This window comes from Falco punctatus, assembly GCF_963210335.1.
Source record: "Falco punctatus genome assembly, chromosome: 2".
NCBI lineage: Eukaryota > Metazoa > Chordata > Aves > Falconiformes > Falconidae > Falco > Falco punctatus.
The window spans coordinates 9,337,172-9,361,980 of record NC_137581.1 but is presented as its reverse complement, the minus strand read 5'-3'; the positions used below and the strand labels follow the sequence as shown (position 1 = coordinate 9,361,980).

Below are 24,809 nucleotides of genomic sequence, written 5' to 3'. Positions count from 1 at the left end.
CTCCTGTGCAAGTTTCCCCCTGGATTCCTCTTTGCAAAATCAACTTCTTTAGCAAAAAGTTTAACGTCATCAGATACCCATCATATGATCAAACAAATAAAGAGCCGTGCCCCATCAGGTGGTGGGAAGTCATATGAGGCCCAACCATCTGGCCACATGGCAGGCAGGGCTGGAGGCATGCAGCGTCTCACTGCCTTCGTAACAGGCTATGTGGCTTTCTCTGTTTAAAAAAGAAACATTAAATAACGTCAACCCATATTGCATAATTACAATTACCCATGGAAGTACAGAGCTGAAGTTATCGCTGAACCGTTTTGGCATTACTTCTTCACTTACACTGAGTTAAGACGTTATTTTGCCACAAGGATGTACAATTTAAATGCTCCTTCATGTTCCTGGTGTTGCCCTACCACCACGTATTACTTCACTTACGACTCCAGATGGCTTATTAACAGCAAAGACAAAATTCACTTTTTCAAGCAGCAACTTTTTATTACTGGGAAAAACTTGAGGACTTTATTTATTTTTTTCTCTTACATATACTTGACATGAATAAAAATAATTTAAAGATTTTAAATTTCTTTTTATATTACATGAAAATAACTCGAAACAAGGACTGTGAATTTTAGAAGCAAGAAAACAGACAAAACTGTTGTTCAGCTGCTGAGATGTAGTACTTGGGTTTTTTTAACTAAAATAGAGAAACAATCACAATTGTCATTCCAGTGAAGAAAATTAATCATCTATAAAATATCTTTACGTTTGAGAATGGTATATAGTTACACTAAAAAGTATTCATAATATAATGTGTGAGTTCTAACATATTACCTAAAATATATAACTTCTCAGACTTTACAAGGTCAAATATTTTAGATCATATTCCAGTGGAAAAACACTACAAACCTATTACAACCCTTTTAAAGTTATTGTTGAATTAAATTTTATTTCCTTTTGAGGAATTTTAATATAGTATTTTAAACAATAAAATATTGCATACAAACTAGCCTCCAGCACTTTATTCACACTAACTTGGACTTGCTCTTTTAAAGGATGAAGCACCTTTAGTAACAATGATAAAGCATCACTGTTACAGCAGCTGATGAAGAAGCAGATTTTGGGCACAGACTGGTACAATTTCCATGACATTTCTGTAAATCTGATAAAAATTACTGTACATTCGGTAATAAGAAATTAAACTAATGGGAATTAAAATATGCTTAAGGCTGGGGTAGGATTACAAGTGTTACAAGACAAAGATTCTATTACTCCAATTCATATCATCTGACAAAGACTTCCAAAAAACCAGATTTTTTCTTTCTTTCTTTTTAATATACATGCAACCTACTCCTGTTTCCATTCCCTGGCTTACCTCATCGCTTTTCAGTTGAATAGTTCATATTTTCATTAAGTTCTAGGGTAACGGATACCATTCAGCATCACCTGAATGAATTCTAACAAAAAAGCATAAAAAGCAGTTAGCACGTCAAGGTCTCGCTTTAGAACACAAACCTTTAGCTACAGAAATACGCAGGGTAAAAATGAGATGGAATTTTCGTAGGTCGTTTGCCCTGAGTACCACATTACATTGGATGTAACTGTCTCAGTTGCGGCGGGCTGATGGACTGACAGAAAACCACTCTTCACCCGAGTACAAGGCAAAAATACTATTTATACGATCATCAAAACTGTTCTCTTGTACCAGTGTAACCTCAGGGGTCAGTTGTCTTTTAAAGAAATGCCTGAAATGCTGGCTGGCGTTGCAGCTTGACGAACAACCCAATGCCATCTAACACGACAATGTCAAGCCCTTTAAAAAGAAACACTTAATTTCAGTATATTTGGGAGGGGGATTTTTGTTTTGTTTTGTTTTGTACTGGGCTTTTTTATTTTTGTAACTGTCTGCTGTTTCCAGCACCATTTCAGAAGCTGGAATGTTTCATTCCTTCCTCTGCCGGTTTTGTCATTTTCCACTTGGCAGATGCTGACCACCACACCCTGCTGCTCCGCACAGCGCAGCAGTCATCGGTGCTGCCTTTTTGTTTTCCTTGTCCGTATTGTCAGTGGGATTTAAAGCCCTGGAATGTGATTTCTGAATTAATTGTGCATTTTCTTTTCCTGAGGAATGCCTTATTTTGCAACCATAGCTGTATAAAATAATGAGTGGGTGGTGGCTCTTTTGAGATAAATCAGCAACACAATTTAGAAAACCAAGAAGGTATTTTCACCCAACTGCAACAGATCAGGTAAAATTTTGGACCTAAACTAGGCCAATTGTCTTCCTTTCTGAATTAAGAGTTACTTCTAGTTTTATCAAGAATATTCTACTGGTACGAACTACAGAATTTTTGAAATTATGATGCATATTTATGTTTTACTTCTCTAAATATATTACTCATTTGTTTAATTCATTCAGGAATCTACCATACTGTCAACCAACTACAGCAATCCAGAAATATTTTCTGCTTATGGAAGGGGCTTCATCACTAAGCCACACCTTCCTACCAAGCTTCAGTATTTTTGATTGGTAAAAAGCATTTCTCATTGAAATAATACTGAAGTGGAGCCCAAGCCCTCCTCCATATATATGACTTTTCAGGACAAAACGCTGATCACATTCAATGCCAAGATATACTGTCGTTTTCAAGACCTCTCCAGCGGTAGCTCTGGTGGTACAACAGTGTATCTTGGGTCAAGCTTAGGTGTGAAATCCTTGAAGTTCTTAGATGCTTCAGTACCAAATACATCTAAAACTTTCCTGTTCATGAGAGCAAACCTGAAAAAGAAGAGACATGACAGTGTGAACAGATTACTCATTTACTTATGAAAAAATACAACTGTTGTTAAAAATATTTCATTTCATGAAAGACAACCCAAATTTTTCTAATACAGGCTTCAGCCTCCACTGTCCAGAGATGGTAAGTTTTTCATCCTGGGCAATAAAGATTTTTGAAAAAATACATCTGACATATCTCATTAATAATGCTTTGTGTAGATACACTTTATATAACACAACTTGTGAAAAGGAGCAGAGTGCCCTTCTACTTTTTACTCCACCAGAAAGGTCAAACCAAAACATACTCTTGTTCTGCCTCACCCCAGCAGAGCAAACTGGGCATGCCTGCCCAAGGCTAGGTAACAATTTTATTGGCGTTACAAGCTATTTCCATTTCTTTGCTCTTCAAAATCGTGCAGTGAAAGACCTACAAAATGTCAAAAGAAACGGCCTTTATGGAGAGAGTGTCAAAACTACTATTACAGTGATTTGCTTCAGATAAAAGAAATGAGCAGAACAGAACTTCTTTCCCCTCCTCTCTTTTAGCTAAAGCAATTTTAGGATTAGCACAAGAGGGGAAAAAGCAGCCAAAATTGGACATCTGCACTGACATCATCCCCCATATCATGTTTGCATGGCCTCAGGGGTTGCCTGCACACTGCCTCCAGTCATCCCAAGGAAAGCCTCCCACTACGACCAGCCATGTATTCGGTCACCTCCTGTCCAGCTAAGAGCGTACTGTGCCATGGGGAGTGTAGTTCAACATGCTCCAGGAACTGGCCTCTGATTTCACTTCTATTTTTATAGTCTGGAGAGCTCACTGTCACGACAAACGTTACCTTTTATTATCTCATTCATAAACTGATCTACATCGAGATTTGGATGCCTTGTTTCTGCCACATATTACATCAGTAGAGTAGCGTACACTTCACTAAATTGTATAAGTCAGTTACAGAAAAACTTGTTTTAAAAGGTAAGCATTTTAGATCCCCACAGCAAATAAGAGGAAAAATACCCGGCAAGATGTCACAGTGTAAATTTATGGTTATAATAAGTGAAAATTTTTCACTAGTTTTCCAAGAAAAAAACTCCTTTCCCAACTGAAATAGATGTTCTATACAAAACAAAATATAAAAAATTAAATATACAAAAAAATTGAATCTTCAAATTATTCTTAGGAAATACCCTGACATTTCTAGTAATGCTTTTAAAAGTGTAGTAATACCGTGCTGCTGATCATGGTACATACTAAGTGATTTCTTCAACCTGTATAGCTGTTTACCCTGAAATCTGAAAGGATTCCACCCTCCAAGGGAAATAAAGATAAAAAAGGCTTTAAGTAAAACACTCATCTGCTAACTAGTCTTAACTAGATTTAAGTCTTTGCTCCCATTATTAAACTAAACCTAGTAATGTTGCTTCAGCAGCAAAGAACTTCAAGTGGACTGAAAAAATTTGAAAAGCAGAGTAATGACTGGGGAAATTAGCCCCTATGTACTCCTATGGCTCTGCTGTTGACAGCAAATGACAGTGAATGACACAGAAAGCTGAATGTAATCGATGATGTGTTTAGACAAGCCGTAACATACCCCTGATTACATACCTGCCCTTTGTTAGTCTTAAAAGAAATTTCCAGTACGAAGGTCTCAGGTTCTGAACTTCCATGACAGCCTGCAAGGAGAGGATTCTGTCAGAACCAGCTGATGGTGTCAGGCAAAAACCTCATCTGCTACATTACACTGACAAAACCAGTAAAAGGATGGTTATGGGAAAAAAAATATATATTTAATTGTTTTTAAATCAAGCAGCTGTGATCACCTGCCAATGTCCAGCACTATTAGCAGACAAACTGCTCACAGCTGAATTCAATGCTCTACACCACCAGCACCCACTGATATTCCCGAAAGACCATCTAAGGCAACTGAAGACTGGCAATTACAAAGAGGTGTAAATTGAAGGTGGCGATTACAAAAAAGCCTTTCCTCTTTTCTCACATGAACTTTATTTCTGTTAGCCTCCGACAATGGTCCTTGCCGATAGTATTTTGGAGATTGCAATGCCACAGACCTTCAGGCACATCCCAAGCACTAAAACATCAGTTCACTTTGATAGTGGAATGACAGATATTCCCAAATATATGAGAGCAACAAGGAGGAGGAGTGGCACTGTCCTGTTAGGTGTGAGACAGCAGAAGACTCTTTTAGGGTCATTTTTTATTGTCTTTGTTGAGGGGTACAAAAAAGACATCTAGTTATGGAGATCCAGAAAACATTCAGTGGGATGTTTCAGCAGAAGGTCTAGAAATGGGGAGATGTAGTAGCACAGCAGAGTAATTTGGGTACCACTGAGAAGGAGCTTTTCTAGCTGATGCAGCCAATAAAAAGACCGAGGGTGAAGGCATGTAATTGACTTGGGAAGTGCAAAAGATTGTAACTGCAGCTTGTTTCAAATGTAAACCTGCAGGTTTTCTTCCTAATTTTTTCAGATTTTTTTTCAAATAGGCAGCTTTAATTCAAGTTAGGTGAAAGTGAAAACTTCCAGTTGATTAGAAAACCCTATAAAGTATTATAATACATATTTTGTCTCCTTGAGAAACTATTCTTTCATATGCTTAAGAAAGTCCACACATTTATGCTCATCTTCTGTGTAAATGCATTTTAAGATCCTGTCCAAAGAATTCAATGCTTTGTATAATCTATTCAGCTATAAGCATATGAGAAATTTGAGTCCTAGAAATGATCTTCCCACAGTGATACTCAAAAGCAAGGTGCAGGAGCCCCGACTCACAGCATCTTGCTGGAATCACTACATCACAGCATCTTTTCTGTATCACTGAACCCCTGTGCTCCCCATTTCATTCGACTTTTGAATTAAAGAACTTCATGTTTTGTTAGAAGACAACATACTTACTGCCTGAAAGCATATCGATGTAGAAATGGCATAGATGATGCTGTCTGCATGAGGAAAATAGGGAACCTTCCCTGCTTCAATGCCTTTGAAGTAGATAGTCTATAAATATCGATAAAAAATGCTGAATGAAACAAAATAAAGTAGAAGTAGCTTTTTACCTTTTATTTAACCTTTAAAAAAACATGCCAACATTACTAACCTATGCTCATACATTTTTGTATATGTCCACAGATGTGACATTGATTGAGATAGTGTATAGAAGGTACCCACAATCAATAGAATAAGAGGCACTTAATGCACAGAACAGGACCTAGCAACAGCTTGGGTGTTAAAAGGGTGGTATAGGTCTTAACGATAAAAAAGGAAAGTTTGCTATGTTAAAGTCTTCATTTTAAAAAAGCAAAAGAACAGTGCAATATCTATTCCAACAAAGTGAATATTCACTGTTCTTAAACAGCTTGAAATCACATACTTTACTTTCTGAGAAAACATGTAAAGTTTATTTTCCTGAGCACAGCTTGACCTTCCAAAGCAGCACACGCCTCTCTGCTCAGTTATCCTTGGCTTGCGTAAGATGATAAAAGTAGTAAAGAAAAAAAAGAGTGAGAGAGAAAGAAAGAAAGAACACACAGCACTTTTCTTATTTCACTGTAGCCACAATGTCTCAAACTCCAGAGAAAACCATCACCAATACAAGATAATATTGTTTTTTTACAACTGGTGTTCTGAAAGTCAATATGGGTAACTCAGATTTGCTTTCATAAAACCAATATGTGAACTACCTTCAGAGCTTAATCCAGGATTGCAAAGACCAAGAATACACAGAGTATATCTTCCCTTTTAATGTTTATTTTATGCTTGGGGGGGGGGGGGGGGGGGGGGGGGCGGGGAAGGTTCCTTCTTTTAATATTATTTGAAATGAATTCTGCTCTGGTAATGGAGGTGGATAAATATCGCTAGGGGAATGAGGCACTCCAGGTCTGCAGGAGAAAGCTTTGTGATTTGGGGACGATGCATAATAAGAGAACGGTCTCAGCTTATTCCAGTGGTGCTGCTGGGGAAATAACCATGACTAAGTCCTGATTTTATGGAAAAATCACAGTAAGAAATCAAAAGCTGGTTAGCAAAGTATAATCAACATAACCAAACTCTACAAACTTCCCCCCCTCCCCGGGCTCCTAATTTTAACAAGTTCATAGAAATAATTCAAGCCTGAAAAACAGTAATTAGAACGAAGTTCATTGCAAAGCTGGGAATTCAATCAATTCAAGTATACTGACAAACAACTCCAGCTACAGACTGAAGCCTAAGCTATTTTGAGTTATCTTAGACTGTTGAATGCCAAAATTAGGGAACAAAGGCAGGAAGTTAAGCTGTAGCTTTTGGCAATAAATTTGCAATTAAGGACTAGGTCTGATTTATGTTTCTGGCAGAACAGGCATTCTTGGAACTTTCAGATTTAAAAAATCTGTAAAAGCTACAAAGCAAAGGGCTATCAGGAGATTAAAAGAATTCATGGAGAATATACGTGGAGACCAGTGGGTAAAGGACTTATAAAATGAGTCACAGAAAAGAAAATAGGAAAGAAATGAGACCACAGAATGGCACTGCCTCCTGGCAAGCACATACTGAAACGTACCGCTGCCACACAACTTTGTATTATACTGGAATTGTCCGACAAAGCCTGTGAAGCTCACTTTCTTTTTCTGCCTTGAAAAAACAGATGAAATGAAGAACTCTGTTATAAGGGTACTATCTTACCTCTACTAATTTGGACACCAGATACATCGAAATAGTAGTACTTTTGTAAAACATCATGGAAATTCCTGCTAGACACCCTGTAACAATTAGAAAACAAAAGTATTGTTAAGATTGTGATTTATTGTTGCTGTCGCAGTACGTCAGCTCAATGGACACCGCACAAGATTATGCTTGCTGCTGCCACAACAAAATTCACAGACATTCCTGTGCTGCTCATCAAAATATGGTTTATGACACTAAAAAGAGTTTTGAAACCCTGAAACGATTCTGTAGTTCAGTGTTCAGGAGCACAGTATCGTTTCCTCTCTCATCCCACAAAAAAAGAAACCTCTGAGGTTTCAGCACCTGATCGATACACAAACAAGCAGGGAAGGGCCTGCTCCCTCCCCCAGATTTCATGGCAAGAGGGTCCTTCTTCGGATCCAGTGGAGCCATCCCTTTCAAATGTGTGTCACGTATGGAACAGTCAGTATTTGAACTTCACATCTCAACAGTTCGAAAATAAAGGACAAGTTTACATTTGTGCATACAATACTACATTGTCCTTGAAGCAGACTGTAAAAAAACACCATTTGATTGAACGTGCCTTACAAATGTAATTGCAACTCTTTATTTGAAGCCACTTGTAATGCCACTGCAACTTTGACACAACCTTGATGTACACAGTCCTATTTTCATCACAGAAGCCTGAAAAGGGAATGGGAGGACAGACCAGAGAAATATCTGCAGAGTCCCAACAGAGGCAATATAAACTTATTTTCATGGACTCACCAGCTACAAGTGCATGAAGTTCATCGTCGAGGTTTCGTACCCAACGCAGGAAGCAGCTAGTACCCTGCAAGTAAACAGAGAGCAGGATTAGCCCTGCTTACTTCTCTTTCACAATGCACAGACTGGAAAAACTGCTCTACATAAGCTAGTAACATAGCGCACAGTATAAATTCAGAGCCTAGTGACAATACCCATCACCCACAGCACCTGAAAAATGTCAGTGTTTTAATTCAGTTTACCGCTACCATTTCTTTCAAAATCAGAGAGCAAACGAATCTAATTTGAATAGCCATCTAAATCCAAAGCTAATCTTGAATCCACATCATCTTCATTTGCTGTAGTTGTCTAGACTTTTTTGCATGATAAAGTCTGTTTTCAACCACACACCAAACACCCTGAGATTTTTCCACACGTCCAATAAATTCTGGAACAAGCCTAACACATCCATCTAAAAAGTCAGAACTGCGTATGATTAAAAGACATGGTGAAACACATATAATAACCTGTTTGTTGACACAGACAATAATACACAGCTGTTCAGGCCAGAATGGATGTAAGTAATTGTGGCTTGGGCTGCATTAAAATACATTTCATTGGGATGACTACAGGTTATCAAATGATCCAGACTGTTCTACATCTGCCACATCCTCTGTCTTGCTTTTGCAACTCTTTTGGAAACCCAGGCTTTGTCTCCAAATTGTACCCCTGCTAAATTTCTGTTTGCTTCCAAATGGTTTGAGATCTGCTTATTAAGGCCCAATCTGGTGCTGATGGCACCGAGAGAATGTTATATAATTCAGTGGGACAGTCCACTGACGTCTACTTTGAGATATGTGTGCCAGCCTCTTAATCCATCTCATGTGTGCTTGTCATGGAATCAAAGCATGATTTATGTTGGAAGTGACCTCTGGAGATCATCTGGTCCAGCCTGGAGCAGGTCTAATTAGAGCAGATAGCTCAGGAACTTGTCCAGTTGAGTTTTAAGCATCTCCAAGGATGGAGAATACACGGCCTCACAGGGCAATCTCTTCCAGTATTTGGCTGCCCTCACATGAAAACATATTTCCTTGTATTTCTTTGGATTATAATGTATTTCAGCTTCTATCTGTTCCCTTTCATCCTATCAGCACACCTCCAAGAGGTGTAGGTAGCAATACAAACTCCTCTGAGCCTTTTTTCTCCAGCTTAAAATGCAGTTCTCCCAGCTTCTCCTTGCACTTTGTCTAAGCCGGTCCTAAAATCATCTCGGTGAAACCCTCAGGTGAAACCACTATTGGAAAAAGACATTCGAATTAAAAGAAGAAATGAAGTAATATCTGTGTCCAAAAAGGGACACGGTACCACAGATGTGATCTCACTAGCTATTTTACAGTGCGCATTTTTAATAAATAAATGCCTTGCAAAGCCATTGATACATTGCAATTATGGCAGTCAACTTCCCTTCTCGAATTTGTAAAGTAGTCTAAAAAATGGAAACCAGGCTACCACGGCCAGTTTATTTTCTGCAAAACTATGTTTGCTGACATTAACGGTAAGGACAACACAATGTTTATTAGTACAGCTACTACAGTCCTACAATGACATTTTGGGCTGCTTTTAGGGACAAGATGCTTTTTAAAAGCAGTCCATATTGCAATTCCTTTGGGTTCAAAATGCATCAAGCATTTAATTTTTTTTGGTTGCGGTCCAGTCTTCTGGAATGACTACAGTCTACACTGCCCTACACGCTTATTTCAAATTGGAAGGAAATTATAACGCAATCCAAATCTGTGTAAGTTATGGAACGCAAATAAGAACAGAAAGTAGAATCATAGAATCATAGAATCATTTAGGTTGGAAAATACCTTTAAGATAATCAAGTCCAACTGTAAATCTAACACTGCCAAGCCCACCACTAAACCATGTCCCTAAGACATCTACACACCTTTTAAACACCTCCCGGGATGGGGGCTCAACCACTTCCCTGGGCAGCGTGTTCCAATGCTTGACAACCCTTTCAGTGAAGAATTTTTTCCTGCTATCCAATCTAAACCTCCCCTGGCACAACTTGAGACTGTTTCCTCTTGTCCTATCGCTTGTTGCTGGGAGAAGAGACCGACCCCCACCTGCCCACAGCCCCTGTCAGGCAGCTGTAGAGAGCGATAAGGCCCCCCCTGAGTCTTCTTCTCTCCAGGCTAAACCCCCCCCCAGTTCCCTGAACTGCTCCCCATCAGAGCTGTGCCGCAGCCCCTTCCCAAGCTCCGTTGCCCTCCTCTGGACATGCTCCAGCCCCTCAGGGTCTGTCTTGTGGTGAGGGGCCCAAAACTGAACCCAGGATTCGAGGTGCGGCCTCACCAGTGCCCAGCACGTACTTAATAACTAAAGGTCAGAGGATGTCACCCTCACTGAATGCGTATCTATAGAACCAAATTATACTTTGCAGTTGGAGCTTTTAAAAGACATCAGAAATATTTCAGATTTTGCAATTAAATACCTTTTCTTTTAAAGGCTCTTTTCGTAAAAGTTTGAAGCAAAAATTATTTTTCAAATAAACTGATTAGTCCGCTCGCACTTTGCCATCAAAAATTTTAAACTCTGTAACCTTACAGATTCTTGTCTTCCAAACTGACTGCAAGTCGAGTGAAATGCTGTTTTGCTTACAAATAACACCTGTTTTTAAATTTTCAGAAAGTAATATTTACCTGAATAATGCAGAATTATCTTAAATTTGCAGAGCAAGTAAAGTGGCAGTTGAAGAATGACACACATGATTAAGAATATGAAAGTGCAAAAGCCACTTCAGGACTGCACTATGCAATATATTCTTGCTCAGGGCGTGTACTTTGTCACATTCCCTTTTGGCATACATAAATATAATTTGATTAATTCCGCCAATGCTGTATGAATGTGTAACAGTTTGCAATCTATCATCTTATAATGGTGTAGAAGGGTAGATTTCCAAGTGGTAAGTGCAATGTCTCTTCAGCTGCACATGATATAAGTGCTGCAATCTCCTGCTATTTAGTGTCAAGTAAGAATTCCAGATATTCAAGCCAAAAAAATCTGTAAATGGCTTCTTTCTGGCAAGACTGCTGCTACTGCAGTCACTGCTTGTGTCTGCACTAAAATGTTTTTGTGTAACAGCAAGTCCTTTGGAAATCTGAATTTGCTTTCTCTGAAGTAGTTTCTACCTTCTGATCCTGATACCGTGCTGCAAAGTTCATCAGATTTATTCAGAAATTATAGAAAAAAGACACAGAACGGAAGACTGGTTTTCTATTAACAATTTGATTACTGTAATGACATGCTGTAGCAAAAAGCATCAGTAATATTAAGGAGTTAGACTTTTTAGTTCTTTGTGATATTCTGAAAAATGAAATAAAAAGCCTGGCATTTGTAATTTCTGTATAAGCTTACTTTGTATATACTGACAAAAGATCCCAGAAAAGCTCCAAGCTGGAAATTTTCCTTGTTGTAGAAGAGCGAAAGTAGTCGAGATGGTTCTGTGAACAGATGCCGGAAGGTGGATGGAATCCGAAGGCAACACTGGATCAGGTAACCGATGCTAAACATCCTAATGAAGCCCTAGAGAAAAGAAAGACTTTGTGGTAAGAAACCACAAATTCAGAAAAAAGAAGAGCAAAAACATCTACAGAAGTATTATTTTTGACATCGAGAAGTTTAAAACCCACTCTGCAGACACTATGTAAAATGCATCCCCACCTTCAAACTCAAGACCGAGGTTTTTTTGCTGATTCCCCTGTAAAACAGCTATGGCAATAAAAACATAGACAATCAACTCGACTTTATTTTCTATGAATACCTGCATGGCCTCAAGGGACAAACTATTTCTCTTCTGCTACAGAATTCTGTCCTTTGAAATAATCCCGATGACTTCATTTCCAGGTTACTGACCAGCTTTTAACCACAAGTAAGTATACAGAGGAAAGTAACAGGGTGGAAAAAAAGAGCACTTCTATACTCAAATGTCTGGAGAAAGCACTAAAGGAGGAAAAAAAATCCACAAAAACTAAGTATTAGAGGGTGTGAGAATTAGAAATTGACCCTGGTGGCTTGGCACGTGCTCACATACTTTCCCTCAACTAGACTGGAGGCTGAATGATGCCTGCAGCGAGAGAAAGGGTGAAACTGGGAAGGGAGACTGCATGCAGGGCTACTGAGAAAGGATAACATGGGTTCCAACAAATTTTTCTTACTGTTCCACCTTGGAGCATATCATTTTATATCATGTCACAAAACCACACTGACTTTCTCTTTCAAGATTTTTCTCCTGGGTTTCTTATAACCTCCTCCAAAGCTTCCTATCATTATTCTTACCCTGTGGCTGAAGTTCTCTGTAAACATCCTGAATAAAATCTGTCCATTTTTTTGTTGGAAGATGCTTATGTGAAAACTATCCTCACACTCGCCACTGGCAAGTAAGGCAGGACACCAATGCTCATGAATTCTGCCGTTAGATACTCAGGGACACCAAGACAATTCCCATTACAGGGACAACTGGCAGAGGGTTTGATTGAGCAACCTTTGAAACTCAAAACATTTTTGCCTCCTACAGAACTGTATAATGCAACATAAAGCTCATAAAATTTTATTGTGGTTAAACATCCAGTAATAAACTCTTCCTGAAGCAATTACTCTCCCTGCTGCTCAAGATGTGGTTTATGAGAATCAAGTGGAAGAAAATATATTGTCTCATCTGATGATCCAGTAGCCATAAATGAAAAAATTCCACTTCTCTGCCTGCTATTGTAAATTGTATGTACTGAACAGCTAATGACCCGGTGCTTTCTGGTCGTGTAATGCAAATGTCTACTGCAAGGTATGTGAGGTAGGCAGAGATGTAAATGCACTGTGAATTTTGTGTAGTTAAAACAACATTAAGACGAGCATGTATTTGCACCTAAAATGAAGAAGGACCGTAGCGTGAAGTACATAGCCCTCCTCTTCCAAAATAATGAGATGATTATGATACCAGGTACCATTAGATAAATATGAAGTCCTAAACCCAGCAGTCACGAACAAAGCCCAAAGCAAGCGAACAAACAACAGTATGGTACATTGGACATTTTTACCCAGCTGTAAGAAACGCTACTCTGATGTGGCGAGGAACACTGCATTAGGAAGCACTTAAATTCCAACTGGAAACGCTCACATACACCCATAATTTTATTTCTACTAGTAGCCTACTTAGAAGTGCCGAACTGAAGGACTGAGGCTTTGTTTTGCTGTGCACCGAAGAGCAATAAGCAGTGTACAAAATCTTCCTATTTAGCTCATTAGATGGAAAACCAGAATATCTCAAGTTGCAAGGGACCCAATAAGGATCCTCAAGTCCAACTCCCTGTTCCTCGCAGGGCTACCTAAAAAACCCTGAACCATAGGACTACAAGCATTATCCAGACACTCCCTGAACTCTACAGGGGCACTTACGAAAGCCCATACAAATACAGTGTTCTCCACAAATGACTCTCCTAGACAGAAACATTTTGGAGTTTGGGATAGCTAATGCAATTTGCAGACATCTTTTGGAGAAATACTTGGCAATACACTGTGGGACCCCCAAGCTCTGCCTAAAGAATTTTAAGAGTTTAGGCTCAGCTTCGCTCAGTTCCTGTTTTCTTTGTGCTTTTAGGAACCTTTTGGGAACCTTTGGCTCTTCCTTCATTTCCTCATTTCTGTGTTTCCAGGTGAATCCACATCACACATGTATGTGTTTTTCAGAGTCACAGAAAGTATTACATCTTAAAACAATGCACAATATTGTAACTTTTATCTTCCATAAAAAGATCTCAAGTAATAATGGAGGTAGAAAAAAATAATAAACATAAGTGAGTGAAGAAATCTCTGCTAAGAACCGTTTTTCCACAGAGATTTCGAGCTGGGACTCAGATCAGGCAGTAGTAGCAGCACAGTGAAACTACGTATCTGCAAAACTCATTGAATAAAGATTTTTTTTTTGCCTTTTGAGAAACAGATAAAGTGAGTAATACAGTCAAGATACTGGCTACAACTCGAATTCAGGAAAGCATGTGTGTGCACGTAAATGGAATCCAGCAACATACTAAAATTCAGTCAACCTGCTGCAATATATTGGGGATTGGTTAAGATATTTAAAGTAAATTAGTTAAGATATTTAAAATTTGGTCTTGGTATACAGTAGCCTGTGTTCCTTCAGGAGACAGAACGCAGAAACTACAGCCACCAGGAAAAAAATAATATCTCATATTCTTTTCATTCATCCTAGTTATTAGATAAGTCCTGAGGGTTATCTGGTGTCATCCACAGCATCAGCAGTAAAAATGGACAACTGTACTACTACTGCTGGCTGATGTCTCCTCATTGCACTCAAATGGAATCCAAAAGAGGAGAAATACTGTTTGACTGCTTCTGGTAGCTCTTTTCAGACATTTGCAAACCCAAAGCATTGTAAGTATTTAAAATCTGAAGGGAAATCTATGAAATCAGCTGGTATGTCATCAGTCAATGTTACATATAAACTGTCATGGATTACGTCAACAAGGTAACTTGCATTTGAATGTGAAGGAGGAGAAAAAGAGCATGCAATAACAATTAAAGCACAGATATGACAATGAGAAGGTGAGCTGTTCAAGAGTAGAGTGAAAATATAGCACAAAGAGGAAATTTTGGCAATAAGCTGCTCATCAGATCATTACCAAATATGAAAGCTCCCTTACAGATAAGGAATTAAAGAACATGCTCAAATCGTGCCACTTGACAGTTATTACTGACCAACTCCAGGAACAGCCACAGAGAGAACTAAAAATATTTCAAGAATTTCAGATCCTTAAAAATCCAAATACATAAAAATCAATTTTTCCACTCATGTTTTAATTTTTTAAAAAGGTCATAGAAAAAGCAGGAAATTCAAAGATCTGGCTACCACTTCAGTGACATTTCCCTGATTGCATTATTGTAGTCAAAACTAATTTATACTAAAATACTACACAAGACTGGTACAAGAAGGAAGTACAGTTTAAATGCACAACTGGTTTCTCTAAAGAGAGAACCGCCTTATAATTTTTTTTTATTTTTTTAATTTATTTTCAGTCAGGTCGAGACTTAGTTCAGCTCCATTACCAGCTGGGTTTTCTTCTCCCCTCATCACCTTTCCAGGGTATATAAAATGTGAACAAAATGATGCTGAACAGAGAACCAAAGAGGACAAAGACTCCTGAGTATCTCCCCTTTCCTTTTTTTCCTCTCTGCTCTTCTAACCATTAACACATCTCCCCACTCACCTAAGAAAGGATGGAGAGAGTAGTGTGGGGACGACCTGCTGTGATTTGAGGAATTCATAACCTGAATTTAGATTTGGGTCTCTCAACTACAGTAATTCAACAAGACTACCGCCTATTTCTCAGCCACCCTTCTGTTTTAAAGGCATTTCTAGTTCATTATATTCCATAACGGTCAGATCACCTCTCTTTTTACCCCACGAATTCTCACACACACAATCATTCTTCCAGCAGATGATGACAGTTTTCCATGGAGAAGAGGCACCAGTTCCATGATGAACCCTGAAACAGAAATCCTCACTTCTTTGCTCTAACTGCACTTGCAGAATAGTAGCGTTATGAGGCTACTTACAGATTTGACTGCTGAGCATGCAGTACAGAATGCATAAGGATTTTGTGTGAGATTAGTAAAAAGCTCAGAAAGCAAGTATGGACTAACAGTAGTTAAGAGCTAATGACTGTAAAATATGCCAGATGAAAGCACTTTATGTAGAAGCGCAGCAGACTGAAGTTACAGCGAGGCACTCATTAAAAAAAGATGCACACTAAGAGACACTGCTATCAGCAGAGATCTGGAAATGCAGCACGTCCACCCATAAAATCACTTCAAAATAATAAAAAAATCTTACATTCGCTGCAGTCTTGGGCATTGATTCTGAAGGCTAGACACTGATACCTATGGGGAAAACAGAGTACTCCGCAAACGGAGGCACAGGGAATGTTTGCTCCCCAGAGGATGCTGACCAAACAGGAGCACTCGGGAGATGGGAGACAAAGCAGGCCAGGAGGCACGGAACAGCGGGCTCACTGGGCAAGGCACTGAGCAAGCACAAAGCAAGAGGAAAGTCTGTGTGCACAAAGATGTTACGCCTGGAAGAAAAGAGCCCGTGAACAGAGCATTGAGTAGACCGAGAGAGCGGTGAGAGGTTGTAAAATTGCAATTTTAATCTGGGTTCTGTTAAATATGTGTCACACCTACAACAGGAAAGCGACATTATCTACCCTGACCTATTCGTGAATGCTCTAAATGTGTATTCTCATCACAGTTCAGCAGAGCACTTAAGCACCATCTCAAATCCCATGAACTCCAGCACAACTTATATCCCTGTTACGCAGTGGTCCGCTAACATACTGCAGTGTAAAAAGAAGTGTTAACACAACACAAAATAGTGTTAATAAACACACATGAATAAACGTTTGCTAGATTTCTTCCGATGCTAAAGTTAGAGCGTAGCTTTTCTGAGATAACACTACCTGTATACATTTTAATTTTAAGAAGTTTTTTTTTTGAAAGTAAGATTTATTACAAGTATCTGAAGATACTTAAAACCATTTTTGCTGCTGCGTGTATAAAGACGGGTACGTTATTAAGTGACTGAGATCTTCTGGAGCCTTACCAGCTCCTAAAACAGGCATAGCAGGTGGTACCACCTGTGCCCACCCAACGCCAGCCAGAACAAATCTCTACACAGTACTCCTCTGAAAAAAAAAATAAAAATGCGCCGATCACATTAATAACGGAGAATTAATTATCCCACTGGACATAAACAGCTCTCTCTGGGTGCAGCAACTGTGACCAATCTCTCATTACCCTGAGCCCTTAAAATAAATGGAGGGAGGAGCGAGCCAGTGCCCAGCAGCAGCGTGCCAGACCCGCGCAGCTGCACGTGTGCCAGACCCGCGCCGCCTGCCAAAGCAGCGCATTCCAGGTGCTTTATTAATTCTGTGATTTGGGGTGGAGTCACAAGTGGGCTCAGCCGTGAAGTGCATCACATAGTTAAAACAAGTTCCTCGCTTGCTAGTCCATTTTTTCCCACACACTTGATGTTATTCATTCACTACAGCTAATCTGGAAGACCAGAGAACTTTAACCACCCCCACCCCTCACCCCGTTCTAAATTGAGAAAATCTGTTTTCAGGCTTGTCACATTTTCAATAGGAGAATGAGTAACAGGCTGCTTTCTCACTTCCTAAGTATATGCTTTTTCTGACTAAAGACTTTTACCCTTTCTTTGCCAGAGTTTGTCAATCTAACTTTTTCTGCACTTACTTTAATACAATACGAGATGCAATTATCTCCATAGTGTTTACAGCATCTATGCCTCGGGCCATGTTTGCACCTGCAAAAAGCACAATGAAACACGTATTAACTCATAGCTGTTTTCAGCGTCATCAACAGGAGACTTCATAAATATTTCTCGCCTAAAAATACATAAAGTGCTCTTTTTCCCACCATTCATTCTCCACACTCCCCACCAAAGGGCACCGTGAACTTTTATGACACCATAAAAGAACAATAAAAACTCAAAATACTTTAGTTGTACAGCAAGAAGTGTCTGCACACTTGTTTAGAACCGACCTCTTGCAGTGCTACACATTAAATACAAAATTAAAGAACAAATTTTCTGTTGTGGTCAACAGGGAGAAGGGCTGTGACCCTCCCTGGTTCGCCTCTGCTCTGCTCGAAGGTTCTGGAAGGGTTTCTGACCAAGCAGCCGTTATCTGTGTCCTTACATCTTTCACGCCGTTGTAAGGCACGTTGGAGGGCAAGGAGGAACATAGAAATGCACAGAGATACCCTGAGAGAATTCTCTCAATTACAGGCCTTCCACTTCTGGGCTATTTCTTCTACTGTGTAGATTTTTATGTAGCTCTTACTTCGGACTGAGAATTTGACCTTGAGCATTTAAAAAGTGACTGGCTTGGGATGGTGGGACGCGTGGATTGAACAGTTGTTAGCCCTGCGTTATGTAGAATTAAAAAGACATAAAGTCACACCAGGTCTGAACATTATATTTTGCTACAGCCAAGTATTTAAGTTTTAATGCAAAATAAATTAGACAATTTATATACTGCTTCAAATATTTTGGAAGTTTTGAATCGTGTACTGTAAAGTCTAATGGCCATAAATCATCTGTGAGGTCAGTTTATGTAGCAAAAATTGTAATGAGAATGTGCTCAGGTTACAGGCATTTAGACTCAATTATATTGAAAAGAACCATATGGAAGAGAAACCTGTGAGAGCATTAGGGCTGGAAATGGAAAGTTTTCTGAATGTCTGAGTTGGGAGTTTCAAAACCTTAAAGAAAACATGCTCTTCTCCATGCACAGTCTCTTGATCCTTGTATTTAATGACCAGTGGAAGAGCTAGAAACTATCTCTAGCAAACTGAACAAGAGGGTTTTAAGACAAAACAGGTATAAGCAACTCAGCTAAAAGAATCTGCACGTGGCTGGAGCTGTCTTCTCCTTGTAGGTCTTTTGTTGTCTAATACAGTCATGCCTGGAAAACCACTGCTGACCTCTCTCACATTTTTCAACTAAAAGCTAGAGCAAATCACGGGAAGTCGCCATGGGATGTAGGTCACTTCACGTTTGTTCGTTGTCTGAACAAGTAAGATAAGCCGCTGCTTCGGGAAAACAATGCACTTGGAAGACTCGTTTCTCTCCTGCACGTCAACAGGTAAAGATCTGGTCATAAAACCACGCCCGGAGAGGTCAGTGGAAGTGGAGATTCATACGTGTGGTACGAACGAACAGACCTCTAGCCCACTTTTTATCCAGTTTCCCCTGTAAATGAATGACTCTTGTGGTACGCAACACGCCTAATGCGGACATACCAAGCACAGCAGAAGTACATCATCTGAACGTATAGGCTGAAAAGCTATCTGATGTCATTTCTTTAAGCTCATGCTAAAGGAAAATAAATGGGATCCTGTAGACCGGGAGGGAACCTATCTTACCTAACTTCACTGACCTCGTGCAAAACAGTTTTAGGCTCACTTTTTGCTTTGCAATTTCCTATTTCTGACAGTGGAGGCAGGCCATGTGCTACCAATCCTCTTCTCAGGCAGTTCTCCTTTGTGTTACCAATCCTCTTCTCAGGCAGTTCTCCTTTATGCAATAGAAAGATGTAGGCCCCCAAAAAAGATGATGTTACGGTCATTTACGGTGACCTACGTAAGGTCTGCTGCTGTGCAATTTCCCCTCCTTAATATCACTACTAGCACCATGAGAACCATGCCAGGAGCTGGTTTTGCTGAAAACTGCAGGAAAAGCAACCACCACTTGGCCACTCAGAACTGACTGAATTTATCCTCCCTTGTTAGACAACTGTGTGTTGCAAGACACAGCTATGACACAGAGGTCTTAAATTTTGCTTTCACTGGAGTTCATCATTTGTCACTGCTCACTACCCAGTAAAAATGAAATGCAAAACACTAAAACGCAAAATAAAAGTATTATTTAAAAATATCCAATACAATGTAACAAAGCATAAAAATGAGCTAAGTAAGAATGATTAATTTTTTTTTATTCTTCTTTTTGTCTCTTTTGACTCACACTTTGTCTATGAGCTTTTTTGTCAGAGCCAGTATGTTCATCGGCTGTGGTATTTTTTCACAATGCTTTATCTTTCTGTCTATTTTTGAAAATGCTGTTTCAGGTGAAAATGAATGAGTAGGGATTTCTTCTTTCCCCACAATGAACCTGAAACAAAAGAAAAGAAGAAAGAACAAAGCGACAGTTACATAAATAACTCAAAGAAATACATAAAGTCCAGTGCAGGTCTGTACGACAAGCTTGAAGTTACCCACAGGTCTGCAAAAGAAAATACATCCTATACAGCTGCCAAACCCTGTATCTCTTTGAAAAGATCACTCCACCAACTTATATTTAAACTTCAGATAATAGTCACAATTGCTGCCAGGAATTTTTTAAAACTAGGAACAGAAACATTACTAGGGAAGTCCATCTCTCATAGACAGGAGGAACACTAAATAAGAAAATAACAAGGCATATGAAGTATCTCAATTATCTCCAGAAAAATGGGGTTGCATAAAGGATGGTAATTACTACAATGTTTTTATAAAATATCTGTTTTTTAAAATCTTCAAAATGTTTTCACTCCCACCATGAGCAACAACTTTGTTTTGCTTGGCTTCCTCTTCAGCCCTCTTTCTTCACCCAGAGTTGATATTGTCAATATATCAGTTCATCTTAGGTGTAGAATTACTGTGTATCAAGGGCAACGGAGGACACAATGGCAAGATGTTTCCTAACGCTCTGCACTATAATCCAAGTTCTGCTATACTGTGGCAGCCTCGCTGAGGGTGATGAAAGGTATAAAAACTTTTGCCATTCTATGATTTCAGAATGCACGCTGCCATAGGAGTGTTTCATGTCTATATTTGTGGACTATAGACCAAGCTATTTAACTATTGGCACCTTGTATCAAATTCCATGGCTGTTTCATAGCTGTAAACTATAAAATATTTCCCACTACAACAGAAGGTCTGTCTTGCTTGATTTCAGCTCTTTTCTTCACCTGTGAGTTGATACTGTCCATGCCCTGGGCTGTCTGAGTGGTAGACAGGTAGCAGAATACGTAGCGGAAAGGTAAGAGTAACATCTCTTTGTACTTCTGAGACAAGACACAAAGATGAGAGAACTTTGCATAACTACAACAAATGAGTGAGTAACACCAGAGGGTCCCATCACAAAGTAAATTCTAGGAAAGCCTGGACCACGATGGCAGACACAAGGTTTAGTGGCGTGTCGAGGGACTCAAATGAATAGGCTACAAATCCATGCTCTATTCGGGTGCTGGTTACAGAACTACCGTTGTAGTCATTAAACATTTTGTAAATGCAGCAAATAAACTCCAGGTCAAAACACAGCAGCCATTTGCTTCCAGGAGAATATCAGGAATTGCAAATCCCAGTTTTAGAAAGGAAAAAGATTAACACTCCTTCAAAAACATGCAACCATATGTCCGCATTTCCTTTAATAACGGTCACAAATATAAAAAGATTCCTCTCTTGCAAGCACATTATGCATTCTTCAAAATATGCTGTATACCCCAAGAGCTGGGAAAGCTTTACAAAAGCGTAATTTTCCTTGGGAATACTCTTTGCATGCAATGCAGCTGCTACTGCACACGATTCCTCGAAATCTTCACTTAAAGCTACGTACTCACAGAAACATTACTTACTTTAGTGCAGAGTATGTAAATCCTTTCAAGCCATCTTTGCACCTGAAACATAAAAACAACAGGTTTTTTTCTGTAATGGGCTGCTTGCAAAATAAAGTGTTACAGATTCAAAATTACGTAGAAGGGCTGTGGATGAACACCAGCTCCTCACTACCAGAAACAGCCCATCTGTAACAACTCTGTGGCTATCCCCAGCTTCACAGTTGTCACCACGGCCTTGGGACATCTCAGAAACAAAGGGTACAGCGTCCAAATGCCAGTGCTTCTCTCTTTTATCCAAACCAAGAGTAGAGGAATTTTTAAAGGGTGGTGACAGAACCACCGGGGTGACAATGGGAGATTCCATACAACAAAGAACTGTTGCTCATTATGAGTTTTACGAAACATAAATGTTACTGCAAGGAGAGAAAGGAGGGTTGGACCTCAATAAAAGACCCACCGTCTTGTGAAGAACTGCAGGGAATAGTAATTCTGACTCTGAGATAAATTGTTCTGCTTTGCACAGTGCTGATGTCTGCAGCTTGCTACTTTAAGATGGCTCTCAATCTGAAAGTCCAGTTTTTCAATTAGAAAAAAATAGAAAAAAATCAATTAGAAAACAAGAACTGTTGTTCTGATTCTGAGCTTGATTACATATATCCGTCCTTACAGACTACAGGGTTCTTTGTGTGAATAATGATCACAGTAAAGAGTCCATAACTGGCTGTGAAAGATGTAGGCTACTGACTTTTTTTCTCCTGAGGATACAATGAAAGGAGCTGAAGTCTGCAGCTCCTACAGATTCTTCCTGGAAGACTTCTCAGTGTCATGTCGGTAGCAAAGCAAAGAGCGGATACTTGGGTTTTTTTTTTTTCCCTTTTCTTTTTATAGAATTGCATAGGGAATACATCATGGTAAAAAAAAAAAAAAAAAAAGCATTCCTGACATAACTATACAGCGCAAACTAGTAACTCGTCAGCACCCTCGTTTCAAGAACACATCTAACTCTAAGACAGGATGGCCGTCTCAAAACCTTCACAAGTGGCAGTGGGGGAACACAACCCACAACCCTTTGCCTCCTGCCTGCAGAGACCAAACTGTCTCTGGAAAGCCCGTGCCCAAGCCCTCCCAAGAGCACAGGACACCATCCTCCAGAAGGCACCATGAGTGGTCAGGTTGATGCTACCGATGGCTGGATAGACACGAACAGCAGGAAAAACACAACGAGATGAAACGATCAAGAAAATCTTGCTTTGTCCCAGCAGGCAAGCACCTGGTGCAGTGCCAGTAAGAGGTCACAGCATGAAATGCTCCTGCAAAGCACTTCCCAAGGGTATGGCCTTCAACACACATATTTCCAAGGACCTGGTTTGGTCACCACGTGCACAGTGCTAAATAAATATTAGGCACAGTTATACACAGCACCAGAAAATTCAGCCTACGGAGTTTCTCTTTCAAAAAGGATTGCACCTAAAATATCAGTCATGTATAGACGAACTATAAGGGTTCAAGGTAAACACAAATAAAACTGCTGAATGTATCTTTAATTAATATAGAAATCTGTAACCAAAAATAGGTAAACATTTTACTTTTTATGATTCATTAGCTAAGGAATTCAGAAACTGAAAATTATCATAGCACTTTTACAGAGAGATGGACTGAAACAATTGGTGAGTGATGGACTGAGAGCAACAAAATTAGCTCTGCCCAGAGATCACCGCGAATCGCTGGCAGAACTACAAACAGAGCCCAAATGCACAGGGTTTACATATACCCGCTCTACCCCATGGCCTGGTATCACGAGTTTGATTTTAAACCTAGAATTGACTGTAAGTTAAATGCCCTTTGAGTTAAGGGCGTTCAAAACATTACATCTGCAAGCTGACAGCTCAAGAATAGGGCCCTAGTGTCTACTTCTCTTTCCCAGTAAATTAAAACCATACACAAACTGAAACGTAAACATGCATATAAACGTTTCTAGAATACTATTGAAACCAGAAAGTAATTACAGTATGAGCATAATGATGCTTTTGCCTTAATCATTCCAATGCAACTGCACTTCCAGTTGCAAGTGTTCAATTATTCCTTTATCGCACCACCAGATGTCCCTACCCAACCAGCGCTCCAACTCACCCGGCCGACGCTATACCATTCATCCACTCCTCCTCGAAGAAATTGTCATTCAAATCCTTTCTTTGCTAGTATTGAAATATCAGAGGACAACTGAATCACCGATAGACAAAACAGCCCTCCAAGCCCCTACTCATTACTCCAAGAAACCTGAAAAAGATTTCTATTGCCTATTCTAATTACATGATCAAAGTCAGTTCTGTGAAATAAGTATTTGGTGTATTGGAATTTTATTAGTTATTCTTACTTTTCTTATTCTATTAATGTGTATATATATATATACACACCCGTATAGCTATAGAGCTACCACTATGAATCCCCCTGCAAAATGCACTGAAGATAAATACATAGTTAAATATGGAAGTAATACTAAAGATAAAATTCCAATTTTTACCCCATTAACTTCCTAATGTTTCAAAATCATAAAACAGTATAAAAGCACAATTTAAGTTCTTAAATAGAATTTAACTCATGCTGCTCGCTGTCTAAAATGTCTTGTGTAAAGTCATTACGCAAAACTAATGGGTATGTAGAAATATTGTGTATTAAAGGTTTCAAAACCAGAAGTCCTAGAGACACAATACTTTCAATCACGAATAATTTACACCGTAACTTTCCCTTCTCTGACACAGCAATTTCGCTCTTACAAAGGAAGCAGCAACCGACAACGAAACTGGCAATCTAATTTTTGGCTCTACATCATCAATTCAGTATATTAAAGGTTTCAGAATACTGGCCTAGAGATTGAAATTGCCTAGTGTATTCACTCACTACGCACACAACATTGAGAGCAACAAAAAAATCATTCACACTGACTCCAAACTTTTTTGTGTGGAGAACCCACACTCCTTTTTGGCGGGGGACCACAAAACCCCATGCAGGGACAGTGCAGAGATGTCACTAACTCAGTGACTGCCCTCGATGGTGACCGCGGAGGTACAATGCTAGCTGCACATGGCACGTTTCATTAACACCTGGCTGCTAATAACTGAACTAAGACTAATGATTTGCTTCATACAGCCGCTAATTGGTAATAATAATGCCACCACTAATTGGTAATAATAACTTTTACTCAATGCTTCATTGCTCAAGGGGTGAAAAAATCTGCACTCTGCTGCTGACCCCTGCAAGCCATTCAAGCTGCAAACGAGTGCAGTAAAATGCATTACGAGCGCCTGGCACTGCAGATACCCCTGAGACGGGAAAAATCTCAGTAGTGTATTAGTACTACTACATTT

The 24,809-nt window shown here is 39.4% G+C and overlaps 1 protein-coding gene across 1 annotated transcript in view; it reads right to left on the bottom strand.

Moving 5' to 3' along the window:
* Positions 1-466: 466 nt before the first annotated feature.
* Positions 467-24,809, bottom strand: part of TMEM135 (transmembrane protein 135) — a 187,692-nt gene continuing 163,349 nt past the window's right edge. The window contains exons 7-15 of the mRNA XM_080375927.1: positions 21,463-21,504; positions 19,812-19,958; positions 17,522-17,591; positions 11,612-11,779; positions 8,216-8,279; positions 7,445-7,521; positions 5,684-5,782; positions 4,377-4,444; positions 467-2,773 (exon numbers count right to left, since the gene is read on the bottom strand). Coding sequence (XP_080232053.1) covers positions 2,641-2,773; positions 4,377-4,444; positions 5,684-5,782; positions 7,445-7,521; positions 8,216-8,279; positions 11,612-11,779; positions 17,522-17,591; positions 19,812-19,958; positions 21,463-21,504 — 868 coding nt within the window. The 3' untranslated portion in view covers positions 467-2,640. The remainder of the gene's footprint in view (positions 2,774-4,376; positions 4,445-5,683; positions 5,783-7,444; positions 7,522-8,215; positions 8,280-11,611; positions 11,780-17,521; positions 17,592-19,811; positions 19,959-21,462; positions 21,505-24,809) is intronic.